Here is a 21,534-nt window from a genome sequence, read left to right as displayed (position 1 = left end):
CCCACTTCGTAGTACACCTCACCTCCTTTCACTTCCATTAGAAACTTCTTTGGAATATACTCCCCCTTTGTAGCACACATATTCTTTTCTCAATATCTCATTAGAAGTTTTACTCCTTTGCTAACAATAACTTCGAACACTAATCCCACTTGTGTTGCACAGTCCCGATCTCTTGGACCACAGGAGTCCAAGAGATCGTGGTCACCCACCGTTGGATATTAATCCAATGGTTGAAAAAAGTTTTTTAAAATGAGTGCAAGAGTGAGTGAACCGTTGAATTTACATCCAACGGTGAGTGACCACAAATTTCTTAGACTCCCGTGGTCCAAGAGATCAGGACTGTTGTTTTGCATAGTTGTTATAGAAGTTATAGGCATCCTCAAGTGATTCAAACTCTTGACCAATTTTTGGTACATGTTGATCTTCTACTTGAGGATTGAAAAATAAATATGAATTATTTTCATGAGATATTTAGTGATATACCCATTTCTAGCACTAATATTATAAATAAACCCTACACAATTGAATTCCTATAAACAAACCCAAAAAAAACCCAAAAAATGATAGCTGGCCTTATTGAATTTAATATTAATTATTAAATTACTTTGATGCGCTATTGAGTGCTTTGGGTATTTTTATGAGATTTTGGGGTTGGGCTTGTTTTAAGAAATTGATGGCAGTTTTGTAATTTATAAGAAGTTAAAAGCTTTTTTGTTATGTTGTAAATGGGCTTTGGGTGTGTTTCTAAAGTCCATTTTATATAGGGTATTTTTATAATTTTGGCCCCCATATTGGGTATAATAATGAATCTCCCTATTTTCATTAGTATCTTCCATAAATTCATATGTCCCGAGTCCTTCTTGTGGGCTTCCCATCTCTAAAGTTTCATCTATTAAAGCAAAAAATAACAAAAATATTGGTCAATGGGACATTGGTAAACAATAGCAAAGAATACTGTAGCAATGCTTAAACCAAAAGCCAAATGCGTAGTGCATATCAAACCTGAATTAGATAAACTTTCAACCAGAAAACGAAATGAATAACTTAGCCAAAACCATACAAAAACAAAGACCAATTAGTAGCCAAATCCATATAACCCTTACATTAGTGCTTTTTTTTTTTTTTTTCCGATTCCAACCTTCGTGATTTCCAACGAAACCCAAATCTTTGTAGTAAACAATCCCATACCATAAGAAAATCAGAAAACTTTGTATAAGCAAAATGGAAAATACCCATATATCATAAAGCAAAAAAGAAGAAGAAGAAATAAAAATATTCTAACCTGGAGGAGCAGCTATGATATTGCCAGGGATGAGAGCACACGGAAGAGAAGGTGTTGAAAAGAAGAAATAAAAATATTATAACCCAGAGGAGCAGCTGTGATATTGCCAGGAATGAAAGCATAGAGAAGAGAAGGTGTTGTGGTGGAAGAAAGAAACAAAGGTTAGTAGATTGAAGGTGTAAGCGCGGGAAATTTTGGCTCTTACCAAAAGACTGAAAAGCGCTCTTATATACATAGTTCTCAATGATGTTTTAAATCTACATCATACAAAAAATCTAATGATCACAAATAGAAGTCTGCATCCAATCTGCACACTTGCACTTCGCAATAGAGAAAGCCCCTTTAAAAAATGGCCTCAAATCTTAAAGGAGTAAAATAATATTAGCCATTTATTTTTCTATCCAATCAATAATTGGGATAATCAATGTGACTATCCCAACTACCTTTGCTTAATCTGTCACGTTATTAATTTCCTTATTGATAGATGTGAAAGCTGAGTGAGGTTTCTATCCATACATTACTTCACCACCACTATAGTGTTTGATGACTTTTATGAACTGCTAAAAACATTTTTTTAATTAAAAACATTAAAAAATAAAAAGAATAAAAAAAGTACGGCAAACCAACAAGAAACATAAGCTCTTTTTTCATTAATAATTAGCTTCTTCGCACACTTTCAATTGCTCTTTTTACAGTTCTTATTTATTTTAATTAGCTAAATATATGGATATTTAAAACACTAAACTAATTATCAAGGTTTGAGTTTTACTTACCACCTAAATTAATCATGGTTTCAGTTGTAATTACTTTGGAGTAATACTATAATAGTACATTAACTGACCATCCCGTCCCATCTTCTTCGCCATTTCCATTTCCAATATTAATGACATGAATATAAGTTGAAATCAGCCAAACATGCATGACGCCTGAAGCAGCTCCCTCCCACTCTGTTTTAAAATGAAAGCTCTCGATGAGAATACATCTAGAGATCTTATTAATTAAGCAAGAAAAATGGATGTTGTTGTTTCTGTTGTTTCCCTATTTTTTTTCAACAACTTGACTATCGATTTCATCTTCCTCCAACGTACAAGCACGTTTGTGTTCTTTTTTTTTTTATATGAACCAACAAAAGAGCAATATTATTTTAATTGATAAGATAAACAAAAACAAAACAACTAAGGTATCAAATATAGATTGAATCAATATAATAATATTATTCAACGATCAACTTGTAAAACTTTATTATTATAATTTATAAGCTCGTTCGATAATGAGCACACTTCAACTTGCTAGGAAATTACTAATTAATCGATCCTAACCCTGCATGGCATGGCATGGCATGGCCTGACATGTGTTTAATTAATTATAATGGTTTAGATGCATGTGTTAACTTTTCTATAAAATGAATGAAACAAAGCAACGATAATAAAGAAGTTTTTCTCCTATACTCGGATCCGGATTAGTATACAATCAATCATGTCACCATTGGTCACCACAAAGAGTGCACAGAAAAGTCAGTAACATCGCAAAGAATTGGAAGAGAGTGCGTTCGTAGATGGAGGCACATGCCTATCATCTACCAGTCGAGAATGTGGTGTAACAAACCATGCGCACTCTCCACAGACCTACCACTCAGAGAGTCATGGTAAATATCATGAGTAAAATGTCACGCACATATACTTCAAACATTTATTGCAAAGAACCAGCTGAGAGGCTGAGAGGCTGAGAGAGCCGACATATCCCACCAACCCCCCTCCCCTCTTTGCCTATATATATACATGTGTGTAGCTGTATTATATATACAAATACCTGCATGCAAATACAAAGCAAGCAGAGCAGCCCAGGTTTTAAGTTTTAGAGCTCTGCCTCTCTCTCTCTCTCTCTCTCTCTCTCTCTCTCTCTCTCTCTCTCTCTCTCTCTCTCTCTCTCTCGGCTAGCTGAGAACCAACTCTTTTTTCGTTTTCTTTGCTGTACAGATCAAATAAAGCAGAAACATAGTTAAGTTGAATTAAAGAAGGCAAACATGTGCGGAACAACTCCAATGGTTTCGGAGGGTGCTAATAGTAATACCCTCATCATTGGGTCAACCGGGTTCATCGGCCGGTTCATTGCAGAAGCTAGCCTTGACTCAGGCCACCCCACCTATCTTCTTATGCGCCCCGCCTCTCCTGGCCTTTCCAAGACCACTCACACTATCGACTCCTTACAGGACAGAGGAGCTATAATCCTAAACGGTACCTTTCTTATACCTCTCCTCCTCTTAAAAAGTATAAATATAAATATATATATATATATGCATGCTTTAACGGTGATGATGATGATGATGATGCATGTGATACACATATAAAATGAAGGGCTCCGTTGATGACGAAGACTTCCTGGAGAAAGTGCTCAAGGAGCACAAGATTGAAGTTGTCATATCAGTGGTGGGTGGTGAAAGAATTTTAGACCAGCTTATTTTGCTAGAAGCCATTAAATCTGCGGGCACTGTTAAGGTAATGGGTCATTATGTAATAGGCCCTTGCAACTCTAATAGTCTATACAAAAATTCATCTACTTATTTACTTCCAACCAAAACCCAATTTTGAAAATGGACGCCATGAAGGATAAAAGTTGCCTATTTCTGGTTACTTATTTACAAAACCCTGCCATTTTTGTTATCCAACGATTTTTCCTAAACAATCCCTAATATCTAGTCTTTCCATTATTATGGTGTTGCTTGGACTCAACAAATCAAAACATTCTCATAATACATATAATATATGTTCGTTCATTAATAATATATATATATAGCTATACATATAAACCATAATTACACATAATAATTTTACTTATACATATTTCGTAGTAGGTATATTATTCAAATGGTAGGTATATTGGATGACATATAATACCTAAATCCTAATCGTAAGTACATTAAAATTAATGTAGGTATATTGGAATAGATAATTATGTACACTTTTTATAAATTAAAAATAGGTACACTTTTCGTACTAGGTAAATTATATTTTTCATAAAACAAACAAGTAATAGGTACTTTATTTTTTCAACATAATTAGTATGAATAGTATTATTCATAAACAATTATAAAGTAGATTATTAGTCATGTATAATTCAAAAAAGGAAAATAACATAAACATTTTTATTAAACAAACCGATTACCTAAATCTGAATTTATTGTTAAATTAAAAAAAATATTTTCAAATTAATTCCTACATCTATTACAACCATTTGGAGATCTTTTCAAATTCAACATCTGTCATTATATACATCCAGTTAAAACCTGTTTCCATATCCATTCCTACATTAATATACAAAATGAAATAATGGCTTAGTTGGGGGTATTTTTGGAATCTGAAATGTATAATAAATCAGATTTTATGCTTAATTAGGTAACTTGTAGAGTTGGATCCTAGTCATGGGTTTTTACTTAAACAAATTGGGTATTATTTATAGAAACAAAAAGTAAAGGATTGTAAGTACGGCAAATTGAATTTGAAGGATGTAAGCCAAATTTACTATTAAATTATAATGCTTTATGAGCATGCAGAGCATGAATATGAAGTAATTGATAATAATATTGTGTGACAGAGGTTTTTGCCATCTGAATTTGGGCATGACATAGACAAAGCTGATCCGGTGGAGCCGGGGCTGAGTATGTACAATGAGAAGAGAAGAGTGAGAAGGGCCATTGAGGCTGCTGGAATTCCCTACACTTACATTTGCTGCAACTCTATTGCTGGTTGGCCTTATCATGACAACATTCACCCCGCCGATGTTCTCCCACCCTTGGATCGCTTCCACATCTACGGTGATGGCACCGTTAAAGGTTCTTTTTCGTCACTTCACTTCACTTCACTTATATAATAAACCCACCTGCGGTTATCATCTCAGCCACAGGGTTTTAAAATAAAAAATAAAAAATCTTGTTTCCTTGCATTTTTCCAACAGCGGAGTATGGAAGCTTTATACTCTTAACCAAACAAAAAAAGAATTACTCTTTTAAATTATACTCTTTTTTTGGGTCGAGACATGTGAACAACTGCATCTAAGAAAACGAAAACAAACATAATTGACTAGAGAAAAATGACAAAAATAGTTATGGGGACAACTTTTTGGAGTTATAATTGAGACAAACTTGTCAAACTTTTTTGAGTTGCAAGATTAAAGTGTAATAAGAGCATTTTCACCTATTGTCTCGTTGTGCTGTGACAAAGAGTAAATATAAATATTATTCACATGAATACTAATTACTTTAGTAATTTTTTGATGCATTTTTATTTATTGTCATGACTCATGGTAATTTAATAGCAATCATTATTTACATGAGATATAAAAAGAAAAATCTGTATAAATTTTAGTGTGAGAAGTAAAGAACATTGCTAGATATTTATATTTTTTAAAAAAAATTATGAGTTCTTTAGTTTCTCTTAATAATTTTTTAATATTTAAATTGACGACAAGACGAGTTGTGCTTTCGTGCCCAGACAAATTTTGCTTTCGTGCTTGTCCAGTTTCGTGGCCCACTTTTGGTTTGGCAACTTCTCCTTTAAGGGGATTGTTTTTGGGGGGGTAGGCCCCCTTTTGGCAGGGTACAAGTGCTCTAAGTGGTTTTAAATCAATATAATATCATCACCGTCCATGGTTGGTTGTTCGGTTGTTTGGTTGTTTTCTTGTTCTTTGGACTTAATTAATTTGTCAAATTCAGAACCTAATTAATTGGTCAAGTGAATGTCACAGCTTACTTCGTGGCGGGTTCGGACATCGGAAAGTTCACGATCAAAACAATCGACGACGTCCGAACAATCAACAAATCTGTTCATTTTCGACCACCAAGCAACCTCTTCAGCATCAACCAGCTTGCTTCCTTGTGGGAGCAATGCATTGGACGTAAACTCCCGAGAGTCACTATTAGCGAGGACGACCTACTTGCTGCTGCTGAAGGTTCAAATTTAAATTATCATTTGTTTTTCATAATTCATATATAAACAGCAAGTTAAATTAAATTAAACTTGCAGAAATGCGAATCCCACAAAGCATTGTGGCATCCTTCACCCACGACATTTTCATCAAGGGCTGCCAAGTAAATTATGAGATAGAGAAGCCTAATGACATTGAAGTTTGTTCTCTGTATCCGGACACACCATTTCTGACCGTCGATGAGTGCTTCCAAGAGTTTGCCAAAAGGGCTGCCGTTGATGTTTCAAAATCAAAATAGCTCAGAAATCAAAGTCATCAAATGCTAAACCGGAAGTCTCGGCAATTACACCAGCATCTGCGTCATGATCAATATTCTTCTTTCTTTATCGAGAATGTATCCCTTTTTTTTTCTTTTTTCTTTTTCCCCTTTTCCATTATTGTAAAAATAAATAAATTTGCATGCTTCTTGATCTTGGGCTTGAGGAGATCCTCTGTGGCTAGTGAACAAGTCCAAGATTGCGGGAAGGAAACTATTATTTTATATTTCATGCAGGCAGAGTTTCAAACGAAACTGCATTCAGAGTCGAATTTCTAATCTTAATTCTTACGCTTTATGATAATGAGAGTTTAATACGGAACTCTCAGACCAAAAAAAAAACATAAGAGAGAACAATGGCTTCCATCTTTGTGTTAACCAAGATCCTAACCACATAGCACAAGCAAACTTGTAACTTGTTATACTTCCCCTTGTATATTTACAATTTTAAAGGTAGAAAAGGACAGAGAAAAGCTACCCAAATTTAGTCAAAACGACCGCACTTCCTTTCCTGTATCTCCTACTCCTTGCTTTGCTTTGCTTAGTTAGAACTTACAACAAGTGAAACTCACAATCATGGAGGTTACAGTAAAATTTGTATTAAAACACGTTGTGAATCAGGTTGCTGTCCGGCTCTATGTACCCCAATTCCATGTAATACAAAAACTGAAGTGGGGGTAAATTAAAGCCTAAACATCATACACAGGTAAGCGCTCCTCAATACCAACACGGCATATTGGGCATTTTTTACACTTGTCACAGCAGGTACTGCACAATAATTGCAAAGTAATGAGCATGAGTTCTATGTCACATTTGAAAATTTTACAAGCATAAGAGAAATGTGATGGTACCTGCAAAGGACGCGATGCCTACACGGTAGCAAGACCACGCTGATCTCTCCCTCAAAGCAAACCCGACATAACACCTTTTCCTGATCAGCAGTATCAGAGAAAATTTTAATCACAATCAAAGATTTCCAGTTCCTGAAAATGAAATCAAACACATGCGCATATGCAAGAACCTAGGCAGACAATTTTAAAAACTGTGTTGTTATTAGAAGGTAGATGATGACTCTTTGTAGTCAATGTGTTATTTGAATCATATTCACAATACTATGATACACAGTGAAGGATGAGATAACATTACATTTTGAAGTCTTTCATACTCCTGTTGGCTATATTTGGTAATTTCTGTCTGTTCACCAAGAGCTGCTTGAAGTCTCCAAACCTGATATTTTAGATCATAAAAAAACGAAGACACAAATGAAGATTTACATAACTGAAGCATTGGACAAAACAAGAAGAAGACTGAAAAACTCACGAGTGTAATATAAATTAAGTTATTAACAATTTTTTTTTTGGGGCTGGTACAAATCATAACTCTAGCAAAAAACAACAAATGAATTCACGCAATCATGACCACCTCCTCTGTGAGATCCTTTTTAGGCATTTTCTTCACGATCTCAGGTGGATAGCCACAGAAAGTGTTGTATCTGCATTTCAGGACCCAAGTATACAAAGATCAGAAAAGCCTCTACATTTAGAAAGTTTTATGAATTTGATAAATAACCTATAAGATACAATGCATCCAACACTAGATCACCAAATGACATAGCTAGGAGGGGACTTCTGCTGTTCCAGCTGTGTTTTTAGATGCTTTTAGTTAAGATTAATCTACAAATAGCAGACTTTTCACTACATAAGTCATATGTATAAAAAGGGCACTGGACCCATAGATATCTAAATAATCGTGTTGATATGAATAAGCAACAGGTCAGCCGTCAATACAGAAAGTGCATAACACTTTTCTTGAGATTGATTTGTCAAAATCTGTCCAAAGGAATGATAAGTTGACAAGAATTGTTTAGTAAGCAGTAATTTCTTTATTTCCTTTAATAAGAAAAAGACATTGAATACCAAAAAATGACATTAATCGCTACTATGGCACCTCATGAAAAACAATACCAAGGAAAGCATGGAGAATAAAAGCAACACTAAGTACTAACCCTGAAGCCCCCTCGTGAAATAGTCGGGCATGTTCCTCACGACTTCCTTCATCTATTGACCACCAGCCCAGTAGCCTGCACTACAAGATTGTCAAGTTAAGAATCATTCCATAGTATTTGCACCACATTTACTACTTACATAAATCCAAAATGTTGATAATCTTATTCAAGATAATTCCAGAAAAGGTAAGAGCACTGCCCACACCAGACCAAAGAACTGTGGATTAATAAAAACAAAACACAAAATTGCTACCTGGAACCATGGTGCAAAAATCCAAAGCAGTCGTGAGCCCTGGAAGAAATTCTAAAATATATTCCGGTGCCAGCCCCACTACGCAGCAAAAGTACAATTTTCTCCACCAACCTACATGCAGAAAATAGTACACCGGCACCTTGGAGTAAAAAAAGAGGAGAGAAGAGAACTGGAAGTGGGATATGTCTAGCATTTGCTGGGGTTCCCTGAAATTTGAAATTACAGGTCAGTTGATAAGATGCCCCCAATAGCAGCCATGATGACCCACAAACCAGGAACATAACATAACATACCTCAAGGCGCATACAAAGGAGAACTTGAAAACCAATCACGGGAATTTTCATAAGATGCCCACCAATATCTTGCAGACCACACATTCTATCTCGATGTTGATCCTCTTCTGCTGAAACTACTAAACCACTATTCCAGTCAAGATATCTGATGGTTGTAGAAGATGAAGTAGCTTCTCTTGTGCGAGAATTTCTATGAATCACTGGATTAGACCACTTTGTACAGACAAGAAAGGAAAAGCACTCTGCAATTCTGTGAAATTTATGCAATTATGTTAGTCACCCAAAAAAGGAGTGAAATTTTCAGGTCACAATGTTCAAGCAAGCTCTGGAAAGACATAGCTGTTGAATAGGAAATATAGGTACAAGGTGCACAGAAACTGTACCCAAAATTTATAAATAAATCCCACCAACCAAGAGCACCTACTTCACCTGCACGTTTTATATAAGCAAGATCTTAATCAGCAAATATTAAACAGATATAGGGAGAATTCTATATGTATCTATGCACACATAAGATGAGTAACAAGAATTCGAATGAATCTTCTAATGTTACATTTGACTACATGGGATAAGAGAAATTACCGCATAACTTAAGCAGGGTGAAGATTGTAGCAGCAACAAAGAAAACCATGGAGATTGCTACCCAGAAATGCTACAAGCAATAAATAGGCGAACCATTAACAGTGCTTTCCTAAATTGACTTTCTTAAAATATGTAAAACAAATGTTAAGTTAATAAGAAAGCAAGCCTGGAAGGAATTTCAAAATGCACTTAAAAGATTAACATTAAAACATATATACAACACTCAATACTGGAAATCTACCTAATATGCAAAGTTATTTTACCATTCTAGCTGAAAGTTAAAGACAACATAAATAGACATGCCATAATCATTACTATGTTGTACAAAATTCTTTGCACATTAATAATGATACCAAATAGATTATGCATTCTAATTGTTCTTAAATGACAACACTTCTTCAAGGAATTTACATATCCTTGAAGACTTTTTAAAACATAACATAATTTATATCAGAACCTTAGATTTTATCACTTTAGAATCATGTGATATGAACAGGATTTGCCAACACTTGGACAGTTTATGAACTAATGAAATGAAACTTACAGGAAGTGTCTCCCATATTGCCTCATCATTCATGCTTTCATCATCCCCCGGCATTAGAGCCCTACACATTCTGTTAAAGAAATGAATGTCAATTAAAATCACCAAAACAGACCCATTGACCTAGAGCACTTCTGGGGGAAAAAGTAACAAGAAGGGAGGGTATGGTTACGAGAATACATCGCATTCTTAGTTGTATCTAGCAACAGTAATCTATACTGAAAGATGAGATGCAAAATAATAAATGTCAAAGGAGATACCTGAAATTGTCAATTAGAATAATTATTTCGAATGCCAGTAAGGGAAGAAAGACAACCTTCAAGTTGACAGCCGCAAAGCCGTGAACTGCACAAAAGATAATTAATCAGGTCTTACAATAGGACTCAGGCCAAATCCTTCTATTAACAAAGAACTCTTTTTTAAGCCATACTGAGTCAGCACAGAGTTCAGAGTTTGATGCATAAAAAACACTTTAAAACTTCATTCAGTTCTACATCTTCTGCATGCATATCCCACACATGAAAAGTTTGTGTGAGTCCTCAAAATTATCTTTTTAAGAAAGAAAAAAAAAAAACAGGAGTTTGGTGCATACCATAAATGCTTTCAAGATATATACAAAGGAGCAACTCAAACGCAATAAGCAATGGTGTGGCCACAACTGCATGACATGGTGCCCACTGTCCAAGAGAGAAAATCTTAGTGGTGCATATTCACTATTCCAGATAATAAATATTAGTCTCTTATAATCAAACCAACATAGAGTATCAGTGATAGAGTAGTGGAAATAATCTCCAGAATTGACAAGAAGCATAATGACATACATGACGACTGTGTGGAACTGATGGAGCAGGTAATGAGAATCTTCCTCGGGCAACAACAGCATGAAATATCCAAAGTGGAAAGAAAATTATCCTGCAAACAAAAGCTATTTTCCATCACATCAATTTATTTGATGGACTCACCACAGAGCTCGCATTTCAAAAACTACAATCCTTGCCAACATGAGAGTTTGATCTAATCAAAAGACCTACTGACAAACTAATGAAGTTTAAAGATAAATGCCCTTGATTTGTGGTTCTAACTGGTATATGCATATAATTGAAAGTCACCTATTCTCTATAAAAAATAAAAAATAAAAAATAAAAATTCACAACAAAACTCTTTAACCCTCTCACTCTTGAAGGCAATATCTTCAAAGAGATACCTACACCACTATCTGTTGGAAGAACGTTTTCAAATGTACGCAGCACACAAAATGGGTCATGGGTGATATGGCCATTGGCATCAAAGAGTTCTTACCAAACGGTTGGTATACTATTTAAATGCATAATGAAAAGAATCACACGACAATAGCTAATCATATCTAACAAGAATAATTTCGAATCACCTTGGTAGTAAAGGACCCTCCCTGTTCCTAAATTTGTACTGCATTTGACATCAGTGGACTCATTTCCCAATCTATAAGCAAAGCAACGCTTTTTCTTTTTCCATCGTAAATGCAATCATACGTAATCTCTCTCTTATCTTACACCAGCTGCCATTTTGCCACCCTATTACATAGTTTCTAATTTCATTTTGTAACCCAAAAGAAAAAAATTCCGGACAACTAGACACTGTTCACATACAACCCAATTTTCGATGAAGCCAAACAAAACCTGTCATCTGCATCACCAATTCAATAGATTCCCAAACTTTCCCAACTTACATCTCCCAAAAAATTAGAAAAATGAATTCATAACCGAAACCTCAGTCTCAGCCCCAAAAATAACCTCAACCCCACTCTAAAAGAAAGATATTACATTCAAATTAAGATGCAATTGCAAGACTATGCATGCACATATATCAGAAAAATCAGAGCTCAAAATATAAAATAGAAGAGAGAGAGTTCAATAAACAGACCACCAAGAGTAGGAGGTGACATGGTCGAGCTTGAGAACGAGCAAGAGCGTGAAGGTGAAGAGGAGGCTGTGGGCTGCTAAGGCCTGTACGGACTTCAACACTCTCCGCCAGTTCATCATCAACGGAAACGATGTCGTTCTTCTTTTCTCTCTATCTCTAACCTATCTCTCATATATATGTATATACACACGCACGTAATATAGAAACCCCAATCACTGTCTGTCTCTCTGGGTTCGCTTTCTCCTGGAGCTGGGATAAGATTATGAAGACAATTGGATTTGAGAAGGAGGTTGATGTTTCAGTGGGCTCGCGCCATTGAAAGGAAAGGGGAAATATTCTCTTCTTTCGCTCGCTCTTTCCTCTCTTTTCTTTTCTTCTCTTCTATTTCATGAATAAAAAACAAATCGCATTTACTCTCTCTCTCTCTCTCTCTGTGTTCCTTTTGGCCGTTTGCTTGCTTCCACACCACGGCAAAGTAACGCCACTGTTGCCTCAGTCTGCTCTTTCTGATCTGAGCACCCACCTAGGCTCTATTTTATTTTCCTGAAATTATGTGGCGAAATGCCTATTTTACCCTGTAATTTCGGATGCATGTCTAAAGCCTCCAGTGCCACCACCATATCCATTATCCAGACGTGGAGGGAGGACCTACCGAAAAAATAAATTAAAAAAAGGTAAACAATGACAGGATTCTTAAAATTAAATTGTCTTCTAACGATCATTAATGATCCAACAAAAAAACAAAAAAATCTGACGTTCGGATTTGGTAAATTTCTTTCCTTTTTCTTTTTTGCTCAGAGGATTTTGTTATAAATCTTAAAAGATCTACATATATTTACCAATTTTGATTTAACTTCAACAGCATACATCAATATATAATCAATAGTCCAGTCCCAGTGAAATTTGGGGAAAAAACAGATCATTCATTTTCAAAATTTTACAAATTTCTCACTTTCAAATTAAAAACTAAAAAAAAAAAAAAGATACATGGAACAATTAGGGGATTTTAGACACCAAAAAAAAAGATTTTCAAGAATCCAGGGTGTGTTAGTAGGGATTTTTTCCTTCTTCATAATGATTTTCCCTTTTTAAAAATATTATCAAGAAGTAATAGTAAATAAATTCTTAAATATTATCACAAGATATTTAAAAAATCCGCTTTTAAAAAAAAGAAAAAGAAAAGGAAAGTGACAAACATGAAAAACTAGTTTGGCGTGACAGCACCAAGCACGTATGTTAATGAACTGCCCAATCGTAACAGGCAACGTGTTGAGATTTAAAGTTGAGAATTTGCTTGAGGGACCGTGAAAAAGGTGGTTGTCGTGCTCAAAAGTTACAGGCTGTCAGACGATGAGCAATGGATAAGCAAGCAAGAGACGAGTCAGACAATATAGATGCTTGTCTGGTACCTTATAAATAACTAGCCTTTCTGCAGTTGCTTTTGCGAGGGACTTTTTTTATAAATTTTTTTTTAATTTATTTAAAAATAAAAAAATAATAATAAGTAGTTGGATTCTATAAAAATAAGATTTATTATTTTATTTTATTTTTAATTTATATAAAAAATATGAATTTACTATATTATTCTCATTTAATTAATAATTTCAATTCTTAATGTTTTAATTAACCAATGACATTTTCTGATATTTTGAATATTTCACCATTCTCTGTCTTTTGCTTTATATATAGATAGATAGATAGATAACAGTATTTTTTTTAATAAAAAAAATAAACGAATATCTGCGGGTGTTCTTTCATTGAGAAACCAAGGATGCAAAAGATACACCAATATCAGTTGCATTTCAGACTTGATACAGGCACAAAATTGTGGGGGGCACTGCACTGAAACACAACTCATTTACAGATGTGGGCTTTACATACATCCCAAAACATAAATTACCCCCAAAAATCTGAAGGACCACTAGAAAAATTGCTGGAGCCAGTGGGAATTTACTGCATCCTTTTGCAAGTCATTCTTCATCTTGCTAACCTTTTGCAAAGCCTCCTTTAAATCCATTGTTTCCAATGGCAAATTAGAAAACTCCTTCAGAAATTCGTGTGCCCGAGCGGATCCTCTAGACATATCATCAGAGTCATACTCTCTCTTGCGCTTGGATCCAACCTGTATGTAAATCACGATTTTAGAACCCGACCATACCTTCCAACCTTAGCCAGTTCACTTGACAATAATATGGCACTTATTATACATCCATGCCAACTTGCATAAAATATGGATTTATGTTAGAAGACTTTGTGGGATATGATAGCTTTTTCGGAAATCCTAACCAAAAAGACTGAAATAGCATAAGATTATTATAGGTGGCTAAGCCTAGATGTTTTTGGTGCTGTGATCAATGTATCAATCCAACATTAGTCCTAATGGCATTGCATGCATACGAAGAATGTACAACAGACTTGTATCATCAACAGCCAGGGTGAGGCAACACAAGAAGTTATAGGCTTGCTATTAACATTAAAGAAATATTGAGATCACCTCTTCTATAGCATCATTTGGAATAACTGCAGTAGCTGAAAAATCCTCCAATTCAGCAGCCTTCTCTCTAGCAAGGGAAACAACACTTTCAGGAAAGTTTGCGAATTCTGCAACCTGAATACCAAAACTTTGATCACAAGCCCCTGGCTCAACCTGGAAAGTACGATCACATCAAGAAAATGAGTGGGTTCAGTTTTGCTCAACCACGCACTAGCATAAAACTGAAAGGGGAGATAGAAGAAGCATTATAGAACTTAATCCCACACATAAGTTCCATGGCATCTGCCTTCAAAATCTACTACTTGCAATCCTGGAAAAGACAACATTAATAACTTGGACAATAACTAGATAATTCATCTACCTTGTACAGCATAGTCAACTTGTGGCTTGATGAGTCAATATGTGCACTAACATGATAGTTTGCTACACCAACAATTTGCTTCATATTGGCCTCATGAACACTATTTTCATGAGCTAATGCAGTCAATTCATGAAAATGGGTTGCGAACAAGGTAGGTGCTTTAATCACTTCAACAAGGTGCTCACAAATGGCCCAAGCTAAACCTGAGGACCATAATAAATATTGATAAGACAAAGCTGTAAACCTTTATATTAAGTATCTAAATTTAATGGCACGGAGACTAGTAAGACCAAAAAGAACAACTAGACCATCATATTCTTCAACGCATGCAAACGCTACAGACTACACATCTTATTATAAAACCTCAAATTGATTGAATCCTGCAACCCCATGGGAACAAATTTCTCAAAGAAAATGCATCCCATTCAGAACAAACACATACATCAAAATATCATGTATCTTTTTATTTGTAAATAATTATCATCAGAAAGCAGTACAGGGATGCAACCCATGTACACAAGTAGCATTGAAATACGAAAGTAGTAATAAAAAACCTCAAGAACTAATAATATTAGAAAACTAAGAAAGAAGTACAAAGAAAAGGTTTAAGGGTTAAACCAATACATCATTGATTGTTACCAATACATCAAAAAAAAAAAAAAGGGTTTAAGAGTTAAAACCAACCGAATCCATCATAAGTCGATGTCCCTCGGCCTAACTCGTCGATGATTATCAGTGACTTATCTGTAGCTCCTTTCAGTATAGATGCGGTCTCAAGCATTTCTTGCATGAAGGTAGAAACTCCGCGTAGCTAAAAAGAAGGAACATACAATTAAATTTCCACAATAGGATGACAAAAGGCTTTAGACTCCTGTTTACAAGGCAATCAACATATAGTTTCAAAGCAGTAGTATAACTTGTATAAGATATTGCACAACAACAGAACACTTGCCAGACAACAGATTCAACATATGTTTAAGTAATGGTCACCTCCACATGTTGCTCAGAATTAAGGACTCAAGAGAACTACATGCATATAATGGAAAGATATTCGAAAAGATGGTCCTAACCAGGGAACACATATAGGACAAGGATAAAACAAAAATTGGTTGAAGTATCCTGCTTACCAGTTTTCATGTTAAATTATTCTAGAAATCTAAGTTGGCAAGTAAGATCTCAATCAGCCCTATATGTGCGCAGAGAGACATAACTATTAGTCATTTTATCTTTTGGTTATGGAATCTTTCTATTATCTCTCAATTCTTGCCCCACCCATGCACCACTCAAAAGCTGTAAATCTTTGAGTCCAACACAGAACCTAATCTTTGATAATGTAACAACAAAGGAACCAACAACAAATATCAAAGACCAGCAATACACAGCATGAGATAAGACTACACAGAATTAAAAGATCAGTTAAATACATAATATACTATCCCAGCAGAACATTTATAATACTAGCTTCCATTTTTTTTTAAGAAGTTCAAACTTCAAGAAAAGAATATGTGAGGGATCTCACTTGGCAGTCACCAGCACCCACGCGAGCAAAAATGCAATCACGAATAGAAATGCTAGCTTTGTCACAAGGAACAAAAGAACCAACTTGTGCCATTAGAATATTCACACCGACCTGCCAGTGCAAACAAAATCCAGTGACTTGTTAATAGTAATTAAAGTAGGATTATGAAACAAATAATAAGAAACTGATAAAGCGTTTGGAGTTGAGCATGGATGCGAGGTGTCCAAGTTGGTGGCATGAGCTACATATTAAGTGCAAGATGATGTTCCCACAACAGAAGAGTAGTATGCTAAAAGAGAATGCAAAAGTTCCATGGAAAATTGATTACGTCGATGGAAGCACTAGAAGAAGCATTTGACCAAGTTAATAAAACACACCTGTCGGATAAATGTAGATTTTCCACCCATATTGGGCCCTGTAATGATTTGGAACCAACTCTTTCCTCTCACCTAATCAGCAGAAATGGTAAAGAGCACATGAGGACCCACTCCAGCTTATCAAATGACCAATATCTTTTCTTTTTGAATTTTTCATTCCTGGGTTTCATGAATACTCACAAGTTTACAATCATTGGGTATAAAATTTACCCAGTCCTGAGCCTCCACACAAGGATGTCTACTCCCTTCTAATATAATATCCCCCTCATCCTATTATAGACAATAAGACAATAATTTTTTGTCAATGAATACAATTTGATAAGAAGGAAAAAAGAATCTCGTTATTCTCTAAGAAATAAATATAAGGCAAAATAACAAGTAACTGATTACCGATGGAGTGATGATTGGCCTTGTGTAAGCAGTAGGACAGCTAGAAGCCAAATCAGAAAAACTAAGTAAGACATCCAATTCAGAAAGCAACCCAGCTACAGACCAGAACACCTGGATATGAAAAATCCTTTAATCCAGAACAACAGGAATAACCACAAAACACATTAAAGTATATCTACCTCAGAGAAAGTTGCTGTAGTTTGAACAACTCGGTTAACCAGCTCTTTCTGACAATTCTTATACTCTTCAACTATTCTTTGATACTGATCCCCTAACTTTTTAAGCTTTGTGTTGGTAAATTTCACTCCATCCTTTCGGGTTTCCAGAACAATGAATTGCGTTGTGAGCTTTTTCCTTATTTTTGGCTCTTCCTTCTTTGTGATTCTGAAGACATGTCCAAATTGTGTGCCTTTATCTAATTTCAAAGCCTTGTCTAGAGCGAGATCAAGATCTTTAGCAGTTTCTTTATGCAAATTGTGTATTCGGTGCTCCAGCGACTCTTGCTCATCTTTTAGTGCAGAAAGTGCAGGGTCATAAGTAGATGATATCATGTACTCTCCATTCTCAAGTTGATCAAGGTCAACAGCAGATTCCACTAGAGCAACGAACTTATTTAAGTGACCATCATCAGTCCATAACTCAAGGGGATCCCAATACCTTTCCTTGATCAGTGAGGAAAATTCTCCATCATAGCGTTCTAGGGCACTTTTAATGTATGGAAGTCTTATACTTGACTGCATTCAAAAAATAAGAGTCAAATCAAAGACAGAGGTATTTTCAAGCAAAAGTGCTACAGAGCAGTATTAGTAGCTGCATAGAGAAGAAAGGAAAAAGGAAAAAGAGACAGAAACATATACATATATATAAATATAGAGAGAGAGAGAGAGAGAGAGAGAGAGAGAGAGAGAGAGAGAGAGAAGAAGAAGAAGAAGAAGATAAAGGAAATGGTTCTCTTTCGGCTGCGTGTCTAGCAAAAACAAACAATGAAACTGTAATAGATTGTACCTGATAAAGTTTTACAATATGCTGCAAACCAGCTCTTTTCTTCTCAAGATTGTGCATCAGTCGCTCGATGTCTGAGATTCTTTTCAGATGCTGCCTCAAATCTTGGCGAAGTGCAGGATCCTCCACAAATGCTTGTACCAAATCTAGCCTCGAATTGATTTCATCTACATCTAATAAAGGCTGTTTTAACCACATGTGCAGTAATCGTTTACCCATTCCAGCAGTACAAGTTCTATTCATAAGACCAAACAAACTGAAATTTTTGTTTGCATCAGTTTTGCTTTCCAGGACATTAAGTGCCCTCATTGCCGCAGAATCTAACCTCATATAGCTGTCTAGATTATATCTTTGAATACTATAATTTCCATAATTGCTCTCATCACCAAGTAACTCTGCATAAGAGAGCAATGCCCCCAAAGCTCCAGCTGCAAACTCAAACCCTGAAACTAAATCTCGAACTGGTTCAATAGAGCCTTTGACAAGCCGACTGAGATCCTGAACCAAATCTCTCATCTTAAATTCAGCCTTCTTCCTCTCAGTTAACATCACACCACATCTATTCAATGCATCATGCAATGTTCTAATTTCACTTGTTTTGCCACTCTCTAGGGGCAGAAGGCATTCCTTGCAACCAAGTGCGACTAGAGCTGATTCCACATTTGTAAAGTGGCTATCATCAAGAAATTCAGCTAATCCAAGTACTCGTTTAGTTAGATCAACATATCCTAACCCAACTGTGCAACCATTTTCACGAAAGTTAGGTAATAGTGCAACAACCACTGGGGTATCCTGCATATCATTGTTGGCAAACAAAACATCTTCAAAACTGCCGAGATTTCCAGGGGTTCCACTTTTCACCAGCCTCCAACTTGAGCCACTACCCTCATAAATCTCAAGAGTGTGGTCTGTTCTTTCCAGTAGTAGATCACGGGCAATTGTCTCAAACATGTTTTTACTAACGCTGACACTGGATAAGCCATCCAATCCGCTACCCAACTGCCGCAAAGCAGTAGTGGTACGATAGTAGGTCTTTGCAATGAAAGTAGCATTTTCACCATGGGCAGTATAGTAGTCCTGCGATAACAAGACATATGCAATGGTGAAAATTCAGGAACATAATTACTGTACCACTCAGTAGAGAGAAGAGAGAGAGGAAGGGGGGGTTGGACGGACGAAAGAAGGGGATGCATTAAAGAGACTTTGAATACAAAACTGACCCGACGATCAAACAATCGGATAGGTCTTGGGTCCTGCAACAGAAGCAGAGAAAACCCAAATATTTAGAATATAGGTCTTTAATCGCAAAGAAAATGCAACGAGAATAATAACTAAATCTTAAGTTCATTGCCATCTCTAGCTAACTTCTTTAAAACAATTAGACAATTTTGTAGTTTTTTCACTTTACCTTTCATTTCCAAGCAGTTAAACAGACAACTAGGGTTTTCCATTAAATTTCACAATCCGAACCCAACACTACCAGAGCGACACACCCATAGGGGCCAGAAATAGAATACTCACATGGGGGAGGGTTTTGAAAAATGAGAGAAACCCTTGAGATTGCTTGGCATCTAACAAAAAGTGCAACAAGTTCAGTGAAACAATATATGCATATTCAAAAACGAAACTAATAATACATATGATAAAAGTAATTAGTCAAAATGCAAAGCTAGGGTTTCTGCCTGGCTTACCTAATTTGAGCTCAGGAAGCTTGCTCTGATCCTCAAAATTGGCATCCATTGCCGATTTGGCGTTAGGGGGTTGTCTTGTCTCTGAGGCGGAAAAGGAAAAGTGGATTTACATTATACACAAACGAAATGAACATAAATGGGGTCGGGGATTGGCGGGAAAAGGGATGAGGGGTAGCGGGATTTTGGAGGGTCGCTTGGGATATTCGGATATTAGTTGGACTTCTTGGGCCGAGCCAAGAAGGCCGAGAGATTTCTAGATCCAAGCCCATGATATATTTCTTCTGAATACCAAATGATGAGAGGGGTGTTTTTTTTTTTAATTTATGGAAATTAAAATGATATTCTACTTTAATTTAATTTAAATTATGGGAAGGGGGATTTGAACTCAGAATCCATAATATAAATGCATTTAATCACAAATATTTCTTACACGAAATTATATATCTAATTTATTTATTTTTAGAAAATAAGCAATAGTAAAATATTGATGAGCAAATAAAAGTACAAAGCAATTATATGTCGAATATAGGTAAATCTTTTTTAGTGACCAAACACAACAACATGTTGAATTGATCTGAAGAGAATCATGCACAATCCAAACAATGACTAAATCCCAAATCCGTCGAGCAACGGCAAAAACGAAAAATCCTTATCAAAAGCTAAAAGCTAAAAAGAAATAAAAATCCTAAATAGAAAACAAATCACTACAAAACCCCTAAATAGTTTTTGAAAATTATTAGTCTAAAACAAAACTAAGAAATAGGATCACCACTCCACATCTTCTGGGCAACTCAAAGAAAATCATCGTGCCATACCGGCTAAACTCATAGTCCCACAGTGGCTAAACCCGAACCTAACACAACAAGATATCTTCCCCCTCTTTAGAGCTCCAAACTATGTAGAAGGGAGCCAACTCATTGTGTACGTGGCCCAAGATACGGTGACTATATCATGGCAACAACATCGTTTCACGGCCAATGCTTCTACATCACAAAATAAACTAACAATCTTGAAGGAAAAGAGAGGGAAGGAGAAAAGAAGGGATGGAAGGAGAGGGGAGGAGGTAGGGAAGGCTTGTAATTACAATGGACTTGTAACTCAAGTTGTTAAGAGCATTTACTTATGCACCTAAGGTCCTAATTAAGTTTAATTCCCCACTTCCCATTATCGCTTATATTAAATTTGTTTTTTTTAGTAAAAACCGTAAACTGTAACTACCCAACCCAACTGGGGAGAGAGAGAGAGAGAGAGAGAGAGAGAGTGGACAATGCAGCCTCACATGCAAGTCCCTCATATCCCTAATTCAAGCTTCACATAAAATCAAGAGCTTATCCAAAGAGAGATGGTGCTGTCAGTCATCGTCCTTGTTTGTCCCAAAATTATACTTTACACACATAATTATATCCGAAAAATAATACAAATTTGTAAGCTGAAGAAGTCTGCTTAACTAATTTATATTCTAAAATAGTCTTCTAAGTTGGTAGACTTATAAAGTAGTTCAACTTTTTAATTAATAGGTTAATATTTGTGGCGCAGAATATCTCATATAAAGTGGGATATATATATATATCTATCTATATATCTATATATACATATACCTAACCTTTCT

The 21,534-nt window shown here is 35.7% G+C and overlaps 2 protein-coding genes and 1 pseudogene across 2 annotated transcripts; 1 reads left to right on the top strand and 2 right to left on the bottom strand.

Moving 5' to 3' along the window:
• LOC18776815 lies at nucleotides 3,189-6,768 on the top strand (annotated as a pseudogene).
• LOC18775951 lies at nucleotides 6,887-12,717 on the bottom strand. Its single transcript, XM_007209929.2, has 14 exons — nucleotides 12,092-12,717; nucleotides 11,014-11,104; nucleotides 10,785-10,869; nucleotides 10,453-10,537; nucleotides 10,196-10,265; nucleotides 9,652-9,721; nucleotides 9,453-9,498; nucleotides 9,070-9,319; nucleotides 8,777-8,982; nucleotides 8,524-8,598; nucleotides 7,941-8,010; nucleotides 7,665-7,745; nucleotides 7,370-7,449; nucleotides 6,887-7,286 (listed from the first exon to the last, which is right to left on the bottom strand). Exons 1-14 carry the CDS (start codon nucleotides 12,208-12,210, stop codon nucleotides 7,208-7,210), a joined length of 1,407 nt encoding a protein of 468 aa, XP_007209991.1. The 5' UTR covers nucleotides 12,211-12,717; the 3' UTR covers nucleotides 6,887-7,207.
• LOC18777066 (DNA mismatch repair protein MSH2) lies at nucleotides 13,821-20,286 on the bottom strand. Its single transcript, XM_007209013.2, has 13 exons — nucleotides 19,926-20,286; nucleotides 19,756-19,805; nucleotides 19,455-19,487; nucleotides 18,238-19,311; nucleotides 17,412-17,966; nucleotides 17,233-17,343; nucleotides 17,023-17,112; nucleotides 16,843-16,914; nucleotides 16,466-16,576; nucleotides 15,631-15,757; nucleotides 14,947-15,149; nucleotides 14,586-14,738; nucleotides 13,821-14,213 (listed from the first exon to the last, which is right to left on the bottom strand). Exons 1-13 carry the CDS (start codon nucleotides 19,972-19,974, stop codon nucleotides 14,013-14,015), a joined length of 2,829 nt encoding a protein of 942 aa, XP_007209075.1. The 5' UTR covers nucleotides 19,975-20,286; the 3' UTR covers nucleotides 13,821-14,012.

The sequence above is a fragment of the Prunus persica genome, chromosome G5, assembly GCF_000346465.2.
Source record: "Prunus persica cultivar Lovell chromosome G5, Prunus_persica_NCBIv2, whole genome shotgun sequence".
NCBI classification, from domain to species: domain Eukaryota; kingdom Viridiplantae; phylum Streptophyta; class Magnoliopsida; order Rosales; family Rosaceae; genus Prunus; species Prunus persica.
Note: the sequence above shows the minus strand (reverse complement) of the source record. Positions and strands in the feature narration are given on the sequence as shown.